This window comes from Dendrobates tinctorius, unplaced genomic scaffold (genome assembly GCF_039654945.1).
Source record: "Dendrobates tinctorius isolate UK_male_01 unplaced genomic scaffold, ASM3965494v1 ptg000102l, whole genome shotgun sequence".
Taxonomy (NCBI): Eukaryota; Metazoa; Chordata; class Amphibia; order Anura; family Dendrobatidae; genus Dendrobates; species Dendrobates tinctorius.
The window spans coordinates 8584742-8602240 of NW_027361770.1; the positions used below are offsets into that span (position 1 = coordinate 8584742).

At 40.5% G+C, this 17499-nt stretch overlaps 1 protein-coding gene across 1 annotated transcript in view; it reads left to right on the plus strand.

Moving 5' to 3' along the window:
* The window catches only part of LOC141099719 (uncharacterized), a 772310-nt gene that overhangs the window by 713506 nt on the left and 41305 nt on the right, over nucleotides 1-17499 (plus strand). Inside the window, exon 25 of the mRNA XM_073587712.1 lies at nucleotides 3135-3287. Within this exon, the coding sequence (XP_073443813.1) occupies nucleotides 3135-3287 (153 nt within the window). The remainder of the gene's footprint in view (nucleotides 1-3134; nucleotides 3288-17499) is intronic.

Below are 17499 nucleotides of genomic sequence, written 5' to 3' on the forward strand. Positions count from 1 at the left end.
GAGTAATTCCGGGGTTGCTCAGTGGGAGCTCAGGTCCCCGCCCTGCATGTTTGGCGCTTTTTAGAGAGCCAATGAACATGCAGGGATTGTCTGCCACACACTGTAATGCCGCAGCCATGTTGGTTGTGGCATTATAGTGATTTCCTGGCCGCACAGCGTCATCGGGTCTATAGCAGACCGGGCGGCGCCATGCTTGTCACAGTCTGCTCCGAACTCGGGCAGTGTAGGGAGAGTTTCTGCAGAGCTAGGAAGAAGTTTGGTTGTTTATTAGTGTGGGTATGCCATCTTTAATACACAAATCCATCTCAACCAACAGTCCTTCATGGGTATATGCTTCCTGATTTTGGCTATTTGCTGTTGTCCTCCTCCTTCTCATCATCCACCACCTTTACATCACCAGGATAACCATGGTATGTGATGCAACACCCACATAATTTTTTAAAGGGTGTTTATGATGCCCGTAACAAAAAATTTTGTTCAGTATGTTCATGTATACCCCCAGGGGTAAATGTTTGTCAGCCCATACCCTTAGTGTATGTTCATTACAAGTATAGGAGACCAGCTCCTTTCTAATGGGAACATTACAGTATTTAATGAGGCCCTCCTGCACATCTCTACCAAGGGGCATTGTAGTGCCTCCATATTTTTGGCAGCTCTTGCATTCTCTACATAGGCAAAAACTATGGGAGACCAGCTACTTTCTAATGAAAACATTTTGTTATGAGGCCCTCCTCCATGTCTCTTCCAAGGGGCATTATAGTGCATTCAAATTTTTGGCACTTCTTGCATTAACTGCATAGACAAACACTATGGGAGACCCGCTCCTTTCTAATGGGAACATTTTGTTATGAGGCCCTCCTCCACATCTCTACCAAGGTGCAGTGTAGTGCCTCCAAATTTTTGGCAGCCCTTGCATTCACTGCATAGGCAAACACTATGGGAGACCCACTCTTTTCTAATGGGAACATTTTGTTGTGAGGCCCTCCTCCACATCTCTACCAAGGGGCATTGTAGTGCCTCCAAATTTTTGGAAGCTCTTGCATTCACTGCATAGGCAAACACTATGGGAGACCTACTCCTTTCTAATGAGAACATTTTGTTATGAGGCCCTCCTCCACGTCTCTACCAAGGGGCATTGTAGTGCCTCCAATTTTTTGGCAGCTGATTTCAGGAGGCCCTCCTTTACATCTCTTCAAAGACGTATTGGGGTGCGTCCAAATTTTGGGCAGCCCTGCCACTCACTGCATATGCAACAGCAGTATAGGAGACCCACTGTTTAATAATGGGAACAACAAAGCATAGCTGGCTGATGGCTCTCTAAGAATAGTGAGGGTCGACAGCTGGCCCTTTAAGAATATTAAAGGCCGCCTGATGGCCCTATAAAAATAGGCTTTGTCTGATGATGTGTCCCACACCACATGGCCAGATAAGGTTGTAAAATGTTAAAATGACATTTCCCAGTGAATGCATTTGTCTTGGCTGAAACCAATGCTAAAGTTGAAAAACTCATCAAAAATGCTATGTGTGAACATAGCCCAAGTGGTGGATGAGCATTTTTGTTTATGGTTATTTATTTTGCCTTATATACAAGTCTTTAGCCTGGAAAGGATGTTCTTTAACATATTTCCCAGGAAAATCCATTCCATTTTGGTTTTGTTTTTGTATGTTTTATTGTGAGTCTGTAAAAGTGGCGTAAGACTCTGACAACATTGCTCACAGCAGTGACCTGGGAGTCAGAAATGATTCCAGGGGTCTTCCCCATGATGTTCCCATGTCTTTGAGCACTGTTCCCATCGATTTCCTCAATTTTTAGTCCATCTGCAGACCACCGGGGAGGGGCCCACGGCAAAAATTTTTCCCATAGGTTTATATTGGGCTCATTGCTCGGGTCGAGCACCTGAGCATTCCAATTTTCTCGACCCGAGCAATGAGCACCCGAGCATTTTAGTGCTCATCCATCACTAGAAATAAACACTTGAAATAGATCACTCTGTTTGTAATATATATGAGTTTCACTTTTTGTATTGTAGAACTGAAATAAATTAACTTTTCAATGATATTCTAATTTTGTGAGAAGCACCTGTGGTGTGATCATAAATGTCTGATATATGCAGGTTCCACTATTTCCAGAATGGGGGTCCCATGATCCCTAGTTCCATCTTACACTTGACTACCAGTGAGTAGAGGGGTGGCGGAGAGGACATAGGTGATAATAGATGCCGGTCCCAGAAGTGGGACCTGCATCTATCAGACTTTTATGCCACAAATGTATCTGTACTTTTAAGTTACATGTAGATTGATGGTCAATATAAAAATGTAGCACAGAGACTGTTCTTTCTAAAGACTGTACAACAGTCTGCAAAATTATCAAGCATTGTAAATAATTATGTAATTATGTAACAGCTAACATAAATAGCCAATATATCACAATGCACAATACGAAGATTGACTATTTTGTCTATACCTGTGAGATCAAAATTTTATATATTGATCTATACAAACTCATGAACAATAAAGTGCAAAACAAGAAAATCTTGCAGGTAGGTTTGTGTTTTCTTCACTGAAAGGTGTTGTATTACAGAGCAAGGGTGTTTGAAATAAATAATATGTTTATAGAGGTGTTTCCGTTACCATATTTCTCTACTTTGTACACGCCTTCCTTTTTTTTTTTTTAAATCTTTCATTTTGAATATATTTTATAACAATAAGAATATTGGCCCTGATTCATCAAAACTGGCATTTGATGAAGTATGCGCTGGAGCTGGAGTAAGATATGTCAAATTCCTTAAGATGCATTCTCATATTAATGAATTTGGTGCATCTTTCAACTGCCGCGCTACTTCCAGAAATGTTGAGAGTATATTTCAATCAGAATTTCCACCAATTTATCGGACACACTCTTGTCTTACTTGAGCTTCATTCACTTTTGAAAACGTTGGCATAGCTGGTTGGGACTGGCGTAGAATTGCTAAAAGTCGCAAAATTTGTGTACAATTTTGAGATTAACATTAATTTCAAGCAATTTTACACCAAAATTCTGGGGAAAACTACTTGTTGAATGGGCCTCTTGGTTATAAAAAAAAAAATAGATGAGCACTAAACATAGTATTTAATGCATGTTTTTCTTTTCGCAGATTGCTACAGATCCTGCCAGCCAGTTGACGTGGTGTTTGTAATAGACAGCTCTGAAAGTGTTGGCAAAACAAATTTCAGTCTTGCCAAAAATTTTGTGATTAGCATTGCCAACAGAATAGATAAAATGGGCAAAAATGGATCAGACCTTACAGGTAAATTTAATAATTTTGTTACTTCATCGTCATTTTATTCATATCCACATTTCGTTTTTAATTTTTAACATAGGACTGATTTTCTTCTAAACGTTTATTGCTGTTTCTTATCATTCAACATTTTTATGTGTTGCAAACATTATAATAAAAAGCTTTCTAAGTTTTTAGCGTAAGCCGGTAGCAATATTTTGCACATAAATGTAGCGACTTTTGGTATTTTGGGAGAAGCTAGAGCAGGACAGGGAGTGACGAAACCCGGTCATCTAATTCATGTCAAGCTTTAACATCCCTTATGCCTGAAATCTCACACTAGTGAGGTGAATGTTCTGGAGCAGGATTGATATAAATTTTTGTAAGAAAAGTTTCAGTAAACCTTCAAATTCTTTCATTGACATCCCTGGTGTCTGTATGCATTCAAGTGGGCGGTCCCATTCAGTGATTGACAGTCTTTCCTATATGACTGTGCATGAGCAGATCGCTGTCAAGGACCTTCCACTCAACTCTTACACAGCTAAATGCCAGGGATTTCAATTAATAAAATACAATTTATTCTAAATCTTTTCCAGCAAATCTATTTGTCATTATGTTCAGTTTTTGCTTCCCTATACCCTGCAGTCCACAGATCAGACTAGATGTACAACATGAAACAACTAATCCCATATAAATATATATAAGAAGACGAAGAGATCCCAATATCAATAAAATAAATTTGTATTATAATATTATTAAAATACATGTAAAAAAGTACATAAAAGCAAAATGCCCTGGAGGACACCTCAAAACACCAAGAAAAATGTATTTATAAGGGAATGAATTGCTACAAGGGGTAAATAGTCAACTAACATGGCATACAGTACACTACATCTGCTTAGCGGATCAAAATATTAAATAAGTAGCTGGTACAATAATAAGCTATATATTTAAACAGGTATAGCTGATAAATATGGTAACAACCAAAGAGCCCTTCAAAAAACAATGGAGAATCCTGTATTGAATAAAGTGCATTGATAGGGAATGACAACAATAACCATGGTGAAATCACTGTACCCCTGAGCAAGGTAACCCATAGGGCAATTAAAATATAGGAATTCAATATCTCTATAAATACAGAAAATTAAATAAATTCTGTAAAAAGCAAATCAAGACAGCAAAGAATGAGACAGAGAGACTCATTGCCAGAGAAACTAAAAATAATCCCAAAATATTCTTTAACTACATTACATAAATAGTAAGAAACTAAAAAATGATAGTGTTGGTCCCCTTAAAAATAGCCTGGGTAAAATGGTGGATGAGGATGAGGAAAAAGCCAATATGCTAAATGACTTTTTTCAACAGTATTTACACAAGAAAATCCCATGACGGATAACATGATCAGGGATAAAAATTCTCCATTAAATGTCACCAGCTTAACCCAGCAGGAAGTACGGCGGCGTCTAAAAATCACTAAAATTGACAAATCCCCGGGCCCGGACGGGATACACCCCTGAGTACTGCAGGAATTAAGCATAGTCATAGACCATTATTTTTAATCTTTAAAGATTCCATAATAATAGGGTCTGTACCACAGGACAGGCGTATAGCAAATGTGATGCCAATATTCAAAAAGGGGACAAAAACTGAACTTGGAAATTATAGGCCAGTAAGTTTAACCTCAACTGTGGGTAAAATCCTGGAGGGTATTCTAAGAGATACTATACTGGAGTATCTGGAGAAGAATAACCTCATGACACAATATCAACATGGGTTTACAAGGGACCGTTCCTGTCAGACTAATCTGATAAGCTTTTATGATGAGGTAAGTTCCGGACTGGACCAAGGGAATGCAGTGGACGTGGTGTACATGGACTTTTCAAAAGCTTTTGAAACGGTGCCACACAAAAGGTTGATACATAAAATGAGAACAATGGGGATAGGGGAATATATGTGTAGGTGGGTTAAGAGCTGGCTCAGGGATAGGAAACAAAGGGTGGTTATTAATGGAGCGCACTCGGACTGGGTCACGGTTAGTAGTGGGGTACCACAGGGGTCAGTTTTGGGCCCGCTTCTTTTTAACATATTTATTAATGACCTTGTAGGGGGCATAGAGAGTAGAATTTAAATATTTGCAGATGACACTAAACTCTGCAGGGTAATCAATACAGAGGAGGACAATTTTATATTACAGGAGGATTTATGTAAACTAGAAGCTTGGGCTGATAAATGGCAAATGAGCTTTAATGAGCTTTAATGAGGATAAATGTAAGGTCATGCACTTGTGTAGAACAAACAAAATGTATAATTATTTGCTTAATGGTAAAACACTGGGCAAAACTGTCACTGAAAAAGACCTGGGTGTATGGGTGGACGACAAACTCACATTTAGTGGCCAGTGTCAGGCAGCTGCTGCAAAGGCAAATAAAATAATGGGATGCATTAAAAGAGGCATAGATGCTCGTGAGGAGAACATAATTTTACCTCTATATAACTCACTAGTGCGACCACACTTAGAATACTTTGTACAGTTCTGGTCTCCGGTGTACAAGAAAGACATAGCTGAACTGGAGCGGGTGCAGAGAAGAGCGACCAAGGTTATTAGGGAACTGAGGGGTCTGCAATACCAAGACAGGTTATTACACTTGGGGTTATTTAATTTGGAGAATCGAAGGCTTAGGGGTGATCTTATTACAATGTATAAATATATGCGGGGACAGTACAAAGACCTTTCTAATGATCTTTTTATTCTTAGACCTGGGACGGGGACAAGGGGGCATCCTCTACGTCTGGAGGAAAGAAGGTTTAAGCATACTCACAGACGCGGATTCTTTACTGTAAGAGCAGTGAGACTATGGAACTCTCTGCCATATGATGTTGTAATGAGTGATTCCCTACTAAAATTTAAGAAGGGACTGGATGCCTTTCTTGAAAAGTATAATATTACAGGGTATATACACTAGTTTCCTTAATATTGCGTTGATCCAGGGAGCTAGTCTGATTGCCGTATGTGGAGTCGGGAAGGAATTTTTTTCCCCAATGTGAAGCTTACTGTTTGCCACATGGGTTTTTTTTGCCTTCCTCTGGATCAACATGTTAGGGCAAGTTAGGATAGGATATGGATTGAACTAGATGGACTTAAAGTCTCCCTTCAACCTTAATAACTATGTTACTATGTTACTTTATCTGTAAATTCTCCATATGAGATGCAATAAAGGTAGATCCAAAGTAGAATATAATGTCAAGGTAAGAATGCCTTATCCCAATCTCAAATCAATGCAGCATAACAAGAGGATTCATTACCTGGTGACGGTGATGGTGCTCATGATGTCCCCTCACCCCAACACACGTTTCACTTCCTGTTTCTTCCAGGAGCGTGTCAGGGTGAGGGGCGGCCGTGTTTTTATATGAGGGGAGAAAAAGAAAAGCACCACTGCAAAAAGCGCACACTAAACTCAATGAGATAGAAAATATTTATTGATGCAAAAAGGATATTAAAAACATGATAAAAACATGATAGGCATCCCACAGTAACATAATGGTTGAATACAACAGATATAACATATATATCTTAATGTAATAATACACATGCAATCCAACCAATTGAGAACATATCTCAGCAACCACCCTAAAGCTAGGCTCATGGGGGGACCACAAGGCCCTAATATTATGTAGTGACTGCATGAAATAATTCAATCCACATAGTCATACATACTCTCTATTAAAGGCATATAGGTCACAATAGGCCACATAGCAGAATGGCCAGAATCAACCACCCAATTTTCCAAATGCCACACCAGACAAGTCTCAAGAGCACAATAGGCGGTAAAGCTATAGTAAGATCGACAACAAGTGGGTGCCCAACCTAGGACCGTACCCCACGCGTATCGCCACACCCCGTGCGGCTTCCTCAGGGGAAGTGAGCTAGCTGAGGTCCAGAATGCTTTAAGTACCTTACTGAGGCCCAGGTTGATGTACTTATGCGCTGTAATGGAGCCACCTCCATCCTGAGATCTTAGTCAGAGACCGGCGTCCCGGTCTCATGTAGGAACATGGCCGCCGCGCATGCGCTGTGTGAACCATATGAGCTATCGTACAAGGGCAAGAGCTTCATTGCGCATGCGTCCAGTGGAACGCACAAAGTTCTCCCATGGGATGCAAGGCCAGCACACATGCATGTGGTATGCTACAGGTCAATCCACATACAGTGCTTTAAGGCAATCTGCCCATAGGCTATGCCAAGGTGCAAGGCTGTGATAATATAAAACGCGCAATGCTCCCGGGAGCGCAATGCATAAGGACAAACATGAAACAATACAACATATACAGATACACAAGGGAGGGTGCACACAACATAAATAGGGAGGAATGGGATAGATCATGGTAAATAGGAATAGTCATGGCAGAAACCCACAGACCCAAGGAATAAGGAAAGGGGAGGGCTATGAAAAGCCCAAACCATATCTAGAAATCCATCTGATCCCTAAATATATATAATTCCTACATGTAAAAGAACGGCACAGAAAAACATCCATATATATAGCATGGACAACAATACATTCCCTAATGATAATAAATTATTATATATGCCCAAACTAACATATTATATCATAATTAATGGATTATAAATAGATCCCAGATGACAGGGTTTAACACTAGAACAATAGTGGATACAAAACATGCCATGCCAATCATTATTATGGTGTCCATACGGGCACCATACACATGTAATAATAGTGCACATGCGTGAATATCACAAAAAGGATGAAAGAGAGGGATAATAATTCATATAATAACAATTGTCAGCTAGGGTTAATATGTCAACCAGAAACAGTGAAACTCCATCATCGACTGTGATCACTCAAAAAATGGCCCATCCACAACCGACAGACCAATCCAATATCTACATAACGGTCCCCATGAGCCCAATTCCAAAGACATATCCATCAAACCATAATAAATCAAAAGACATACTGAATGATCCGTCAAGGGTTAAAAAGGCCCAATTATATGTAACTAGCCTAATGAAACAGACAGTAACACCCCTTAGGGGGACCACTAGTGACCAAGAACATTGGCCCAATAGAGGAATCCCCCAGAAGATTTATTAGACATTCCATATATCCATATATGATAAGGCATAATAAATCAAGTCAATTGTCCCCGACTTTATTCAAGTACTTAATACATATAAAGATAACAAGACCAGAACGCAATATATCTTTGATGCGACTTCAACACGATAATAAAGTGACCGTCTTTCTCATTGATAGTCATGTCCAAGGAGGGCAATGCCTGAGAGGGAAAGAAAGGAAAACATAATGAGTAATCAACCTAAGAACCCTGTAAACAAAAGCTCTTCATTTAAGCCCTTCGGGCTCAGTGAGTCCAACTTAAAAATCCATCTGGACTCCACTTGTAGTAATAATTTCCTAGGTGAACCTCCCCTATTAGACAATGATATTCTCTCCAATCCAACCACCCTAGTATCAGCGACCTTACCAGCATGGTAGGTCAGGAAATGAGCTGCCACAGATGTCAACGTCTTGCCCTTGGCTCAATCAATACATGCCAGATTTATCGTCGAGAAATGTTTCTGTATCCTACGGCGTAACTCCTGGGAAGTTTGACCGATGTATACCTGATGACATGGACAGATTAAGGCATAGACCACACAATTAGTTTTGCAATTAATGTATGACATCAACTTATGTCTGGTTCCATCCCTTGGGTTCACAAAATAATCCCTAGTGGAATGCATATGGGGGCATATGGTACAATTGCCACATGCAAATGAGCCCCTAAGTGTCATTCCCCTATCCAACCCAATTGTTGGTCTCATATAGTGGCTTTTAGTTAAAATGTCTCTAAGATTCGGAGCCCTTCTTGCTGTTATGCAAGGCTGCTCCGGCACAAGGGCAGATGTCTGCAAGTCCATCGTAAGTATACCCCAATGTCTCCCAAGCACTTCTCTCACCTGTGACCATTGGCTATTGTACTGTGTAATAAACCGGGGCCTTGAATCTCGAATCTTGTCACGTGTAGCTAAGAGAGAATCCTGTGTGCATCCATTCGCTCGTTGATAAGCTCGTGAAATGCTACCCTGGGGATAATTTCTCTTCTTAAAGCGCTTTGTTAGATTTAGAGCTTCCTCACGAAACACTTCATTCGATGTGCAATTTCTCCGTACTCTCAAAAATTGCCCTTCGGGAACTCCATTTCTGGTATGGGCCGGATGAAAACTAGTATAGTCTAACAGACTATTCGTAGCAGTAGGTTTTCTAAATAATCTTGTGGAAATACCCCCATTCACATTAGAGACTGCAAGATCCAGAAAGGTAACTGAAACAGAGGACACAGTATAAGTAAGCACAATGTTATACGGGTTAGAATTCAATAACCCCATAAAGACATCACATTCCTCTGCTGTACCGGTCCAGATGAAAAATATATCATCAATAAAGCGCGACCAATGTCGCACTTTATCTCTGAACGCACCTGTAACATATACCCGAGTGGCCTCCCACCATCCAAGGAAAAGATTCGCCAAAACCGGGGCACATCTGGCCCCCATGGCCACACCGGAAGTCTGGAGATAATAAGATCTGTCAAAAAGGAAAAAATTATGTTTCATGATGAATCCCAGCATATCCACAATGAACGAATCATGCATTCTGTCTGACTGGACTACCTGATCAAGAAAATATAGTACTGATGTGATACCATCAGAATGGTCAATGTTCGAATAAAGCGATTCAACATCGCAAGTAACAAAAAGAGCCCCAGAGGGCAAAACTACATCCCGGTAATTCCTAATAAAATGAGAAGTATCCTGTATGTAAGATGGTAAGGCCTTCACTATGGGCTGGAGGAAATAATCCACATAAATAGAAGCCTTTTCACATAGGCTAACTATGCTGGCAACTATCGGTCGGCCCGGGGGTCTCACCAGATCTTTGTGGACCTTGGGCAATATATAAAAGGTAGGCATTACGGGATGTTCGACCCACAAAAATTCCATCTCCTTCTTATTAATAATGCCCAATTCAAGTGCTCTGTCCAGTAACCTCCTGAATTTGATTGAGAAGGGTCCTGTTGGATCTGATGGCAATCTTTTGTAGTATCGACCATTGTCCAGTTGGCAGTGCGCCTCTTCCTGTTACAAATCATGCGGCCACAGCACTACATTCCCGCCCTTATCAGCCTCCTTAATGACAAACTGTTTTTTAGACCTTAAATTGTCCACAGCCAATCTTTCACCCGCATGCAGGTTATCCGCAAAATGTGAACTGGCAGGGATGGCCAAAAAATCTTTTTTGGCCAGTTCAAAAAAAACCCTAATGGCTGGGATCAAAGCAAAAGGTGGAGCTACCATGGATTTGTTTTTATAAGGAAACCGACTTTTACCATTATTCGAATCCTCCTGTAAGAGATCCAATAGGTCCTGTAGCACCTGACGATCCGTCTGATCCAGACCATCAAACATCCGTGGTTTATTGTGTAAAACCTGAAGAATCAAATGCCTGCAAAAAATATAAAGATCCTTGATCAAAGTAAACTTATCCATACCCTTAACAGGAGCAAAAGTCAATCCCCTCTGTAGCACAGAGATCTCCAATGGTGAAAGATTATAATGAGATAGATTAATAATTTGGAGCACATTCTCCTGTACCTGTGTATCCATGATCCCATCCTCTACAATGTCCTTCTCCTCTATTTGCGAAAATTCCTGTGTTGATTGTATGGCGGGGGCCTGCGTCCCCTGAAACGAGTATTTCTCGTGAACATACCGCCGCTTGCGACGGCCCCTTCTGGTCCGGTATCGGCCTCGCTCTCAGCTGAAGATAAAAAATCACTACCTGATATATAATCTGATTTGCGAGCTACCTCTACTGTTCTATCCGGGACTCTATTAACCCCTTACCTACAATGGACGTAATATTCCGTCCATGTGACCCTGGACCTAACTACCATGGACGGAATATTAGGCCCCAGCGATCAGCGGCGCCCACGTGGTGAGCGCCGCTGATCGCGGCCGGGTGTCAGCTGATTATCACAGCTGACACCCGGCACAATGTGTCAGGGGCGGTCACAGACCGCCCCCAACACGTTAACCCCATGTACACCGCGATCAAATGCGATCGCGGTGTACCGGGGGTTAAAGGGAAGCATCGGCAGGGAGGGGGCTCCCTCCGTGCTTCCCTGAGCCCCCCACGGCAGCGCAATGTGCAGCGCTGCTGCGGGGGTCTCTTTCCCTACAGGTCCCTGGATCCAAGATGGCAACGGGGGCCTTCGGGGGCCTGTAGGGAGCTGACTTCCTCACTGCCTGCAAAGCGCAGGCATTAGGAAGTCTGCAGAACTGCCTGTGACAGATTGCTGATCAGTCACAGTGATCTGTGATGTGACAGATCAGCGATCTGTCACAGGACAGTGATGTCCCACCTGGGACAAGGTAATAAAGTTAAAAAAAAAAGTGTTAAAAATAATTTTAAAAAAATCGCTAAATAAATTAGTAAAAAAAAAAAAATATATTCCCCCAAATAAATCCATTTTTTCAAAATAAAAAAAAACAAAACAATAAAAGTACACATATTAGGTATCGCCGCGTCCGTAGCGACCCGCCCTATAAAACTGTCCCATTAGTTAACCCCTTTAGCAAACCCCTTAAAAAATAAAAATAAAAAACGAAGCAAAAAATAATGATTTATTACACTGGGGAGCAATTTGAAAAAAATTTTCTGTTGAGTTACGTTTTTGAGCTGATTTATACTAAAATTGGCATGCTGATTCCAAAAATGTAGTCAGTTTTTTTCTATCACGTCAAGTTTTTCCTCCTCAACTTACCTGCCATAGAAGCACAATTGCACTGATTTCTGTAATAAGACTTGTTATCTGAGTACAATTCGACTCATATAGAGCTACGTGGCAACTTGTAAGAGTAGTCACAACTGAGACAGTGTGGTGAGAGGTGTGTACAGCTCCCAATACGTCATAATTATCAATATCTTTACACAAAAAATGTATCATTGAAAACCCATCTCTTCAAAGAAGCCTATCACATCAACTACTCAGCAAGCTAACTTTGCCCTGTTCCCTCCTTCCAAATATTATTCTGAATCTGCACCCTACTATTCATCTGTCTCCACACCCTTCATGCACATGATAACTGCACTTGATACTTGTCTATTGCACTTAAACACACGGGCTGATGACCGGATCATGCAGCTTTATATGAAAATCCCTATTATAATTGCCAGACCTGAATTAACAAGCATTTCTCACCTACTGTGTCCCCCCATTTCCTTGTAGATTGTAAGCTTGCGAGCAGGGACCTCACTCCTAATGTCATTGTTTGAATTGTCTTAACTTGTATTGAATTTATTGTCTGTACATGTCCCCGCTTAATTGTAAAGTGCTGCGGAATATGTTGGCGCTATATAAATAAAAATTATTATTATTATTATTATTATTATCATAGTAGGAATAAATAGGATTTGTGATAGCTTTTCTCTTTACATTGGGCGCTTAGTTGTAATTTATATATCTTTTATGATTTTTTTCTTTGTTAGTTTTCAAAGCTTGTAACTTTCCATCTCAGTGTTTTATTTACTTATGTACATATTTCCTTTGTTTCAGATCATGTCTGCTCCTTCTTCCTCTCGTCGTAAATGCCTAAACAACCCTGACACCTTCTGCTATATTTGTGGTGTTTTCACCATTCCAGTTCAAAGGGCAAACATCAGTGCATTTGTCAAACAAGCATATTTTGCATATTTTAAAGTAAAACTCGGTGATCAAGATAAGCCATGGGCCCCTCACATAGTGTGCAAGCAGTGTGTCGAGAGTTTACAGATGTGGACCAAAGGAACACGTGAAAAGTTGGCATTTGTTATCCCCATGGTGTGGAGAGAGCAAAAAAGTCATTCCACAGACTGTTACTTCTGTTTAGTGAAAACATCAGGATTTAACAGGAAAAATAAAAGTAAAATAGAATATCCAAATCTACCGTCAGCTATCAGACCAATGCCTCATTCAGCTGAAATTCCAGTGCCAGTTTTCGAACAGCTACCATCTCTAGAAGTTCTGAGTGATGTTGACGAACACAGTGACAGCAATGATGCAGAATTTGAAAGTTACAAGGATTCAGTTCGTAAGGGATTTGATCAGCACGAGTTAAATGATTTAGCACGTGAATTGGGCTTATCAAAAAAAGCTTCAGAATTACTAGCATCAAGGCTGAATGAGAAACAGTTACTTGAACAAGGAGCGAAGGTATCATACTTTCATACTAGAGAAAGTACATTTTTGCAGTACTTTCAGTGTGACAGCGGTTTTCTGTTTTGCCATAATATTCCTGGTTTACTACAAGAATTAGGGCTTTCAATGTACAATCCAAATGAATGGCGACTGTTTATTGATAGCTCAAAGCGGAGTCTTAAGTGTGTCCTTCTACACAATGGCAATTTATTTGGTGCAGTCCCTATTGGGCATTCTGTCTCTCTTCGTGAAGAACATGGAGATGTAAAGAGAGTTATTGAGTTATTGAAATATGACACACACAATTGGATCATCTGTGTTGACCTTAAAATGGTTTGCTTCCTTCTTGGTCAGCAACGTGGGTACACAAAGTATCCCTGCTTTCTCTGTATGTGGGATAGCAGAGCTCGAGAAAAGCATTGGGTTGAGTCGAATTGGCCTCCAAGATCTGGTCTTAAACCTGGAGATCCTAACATTCTACATCAGCCACTTGTTGACAGGAAGAATATACTATTCCCACCTCTGCACATAAAACTAGGTCTCATGAAGCAATTTGTAAAAGCATTGCCAACTGACGGCGACTGTTTTAAGTACATCATGTTGGCACTTCCTGGACTGTCCATTGAAAAAATCAATGCTGGTGTGTTTGATGGTCCACAAATTCGACAGCTCATCAAAGATGAACATTTCACCGGGACTATGTCAGATCTTGAGAAGAATGCTTGGTTATCATTCAAAGACGTCGTCAAGAACTTTCTTGGAAATACACGTGCAAGTAATTACAAAGAAATTGTTCAGAAACTATTGGAGAGCTACAAAGCGCTTGGTTGCAACATGAGTATTAAACTACATTTTCTGCATTGCCATCTTGCCAACTTTCCGGAAAAACTTGGTGCTGTTAGCGATGAGCAAGGTGAACGATTTCACCAAGATTTCAAGGTTATGGAAGACCGTTACCAGGGTAGATGGGATGTACATATGATGGCTGACTATTGCTGGAGCATCAAACGTGATTGTCCTCAAGTTAAACACTCCAGAAAAAGCTATAAATGTACATTTTTACCTTAAATACTTGCATATATATATATATATATATATCCTTTGTAAAAAACATGATAGTGTTAAAAAACATATTTGTCATGCCTATTTCTTATATATTTCATTTTTTGTTCATATTTGTACTATTTAAAAAAAAACAACTTTTTAGGTACAGTAGTTTACATATTTTTGAGAAGACAAAAATCCTATAGTTCAAAAACTTGACGTGATAGAGAAAAACTGAGATCATTTCTGGATTCAGCATCCAAAAATTAATTAAGAACAGTTGTCTGACCTAACTCCCAAAAAATTGCGTTCCCCAGTGTTATCATACCACCTAACAAAAAGTGCAATAACGCGCGATGAAAAAGACGCATATAAATATCCATGGTACCGCTGAAAACGTCATCTTGTCCCGCAAAAAACGAGCCACCATACAGCATCATGCGCAAAAAATAAAAAAGTTATAGCTCGCAGAATAAAGCGATACCAAAATAATTATTTTTTATATAAAATTGTTTTCATTGCAAAAAACCGACAAAACATATAAAAACGACCTAAATGAGGTATCGCTGTAACCATACCGACCCAAAGAATAAAACCACTTTATCAATTTTACCGCACGCGGAACGGTGTAAACGCACCACCCCAAAAGAAATTCATGAAACGCTGGTTTTTGTTCATTCTGCGTCCCAAAAATCGGAATAAAAAGCGAACAAAAAATGTCACGTGCCAGAAAATGGTACCAATGAAAACGTCAACTTGTCCCGCAAAAAATAAGACCTCACATGACTCGGTGGGTCAAAATACGGAAAAATTATAGCTCTCAATATGTGGTGATGCAAAAACTATTTTTACAATAAAAAGAGTCTTTTAGCGTTTGACAGCCGCCAAACATAAAAACCGCCATAAATAGTAAATCAAACCCCCCGTTATCACCCCCTTAGTTAGGGAAAAATAATAAAACTAAAAGAAAATGTATTTATTTCCATTTTCCCATTAGGGTTAGGGTTAGGGCTAGGGTTAGGGTTAGGGCTAGGGTTAGGGCTAGGGTTAGGGCTAGGGTTAGGGCTCAGATTAGGGTTAGGGGTGTGTTGGGGTTAGGGTTGGAGTTATAATTGGGGGGTTTCCACTGTTTGGGCACATCAGGTGCTCTCCAAATGCAACATGGCATCTGATCTCAATTCCAGCCAATTCTGCCTTGAAAAAGTCAAATGGTGCTCCTTCCCTTCCAAGCTCTGCCATGCGCCCAAACAGTGTTTTACCCCCACATATGGGGTATCAGCCTACTCAGGACAAATTACAAAACAACTTTTGGGGTCCAATTTCTCCTGTTACCCTTACGAAAATAAAAAATTGGGGGCAAAAATATCATTTTTGCGGAAAAAAATTATTTTTTTATTTTCAAGCCCAGGCATTATAAACTTCTCTGAAGCACTTGGGGGTTCAAAGTGCTCACCACACATCTGGATAAGTTCCGCGGGGGGTCTAGTTTCCAAAATGGGGTCACTTGTGGGGAGTTTCAATAGTTTAGGTACATCAGGGGCACTCCAAACGCATATGACACCCGCAGACCAATCCATCAAAGTCTGCATTCCAAAACGTCACTACTTCCCTTCCGAGCCCCGACGTGTGCCCATACAGTAGTTTTCTCCCACATATGAGGTATCAGCATACTCAGGACAAATTGGACAACAACTTTTGGGGTCCAATTTCTCCTGTTACCCTTGGGAAAATAAAAAAATTGGAGACTAATTGATCATGTTTGTGGAAAAAATACGATTTTTTTATTTTCATGCCTGGGCATTATAAACTTCTGTGAAGCCCTTGGGGGTTCAAAGTGCTCACCACACATCTAGATAAGTTCCTCAGGGGGTCTAGTTTCCAAAATGGGGTCAATTGTGGGGGGTTTCCACTGTTTAGGTACATTAGGGGCTCTCCAAAGGCAACATGACACCCGCAGACAATTCCATCAAAGTCTGCATTCCAAAACGTCACTACTTCCCTTCCGAGCCCCGACGTGTCCCCATGCAGTAGTTTTCTCCCACATATGGGGTGTCAGCGTACTCAGGACAAATTGGACAACAACTTTTGGGGTCCAATTTCTTCTGTTACCCTTGGGAAAATAAAAAAATGGGGACTAAAAGATGATGTTTGTGGAAAAAATACGATTTTTTTATTTTCACGCCCGGGCGTTATAAACTTCTGTGAAGCCCTTGGGGGTTCAAAGTGCTCACCACACATCTAGATAAGTTCCTTGGGGGGGTCTAGTTTCCAAAATGGTGTCATTTGTGGGGGGTTTCTACTGTTTTGGTACATCAGGGGCTTTCCAAACGCGACATGGTATCCGATCTCAATTCCAGCCAAAAACGTCAAATGGTGCTGCTTCCCTTCCGAGCTCTGCCATGCGCCCAAATAGTGGTTTACTCCCACATGTGGGGTATCAGCGCACTCAGGATAAATTGCACAATATCTTTTAGGGTCCTGTTACTCTTGGAAAAATAAGAATTGAGGGTGAAAAGATCATTTTTGTGGAAAAAATATGATTTTTTTAATTGTACGGCTTTATGTTATAAACTTCTGTGAAGCCCTTGGGGGTTCAAAGTGCTCACCACACATCTAGATAAGTTCCTTGGGGGGTCTAGATTCCAAAATGGTGTCATTTGTGGGGGGTTTCCACTGTTTTGGTACATCAGGAGTTTTCCAATCGCGACATGGTGTCCGATCTCAATTCTAGCCAAAAATGTCAAATGGCGCTGCTTCCCTTCTGAGCTCTGCTATGTGCCCAAATTTACACCCAAATATGGGGTATCAGCGTACTCAGGACAAATTGCACAATAACTTTTAGGGTCCTGTTACCCTTGGAAAAATAAAAATTGGGGGTGAAAAGATCATTTTTGTGGAAAAAATATGATTTTTTAATTGTACCGCTGTACGTTATAAACTT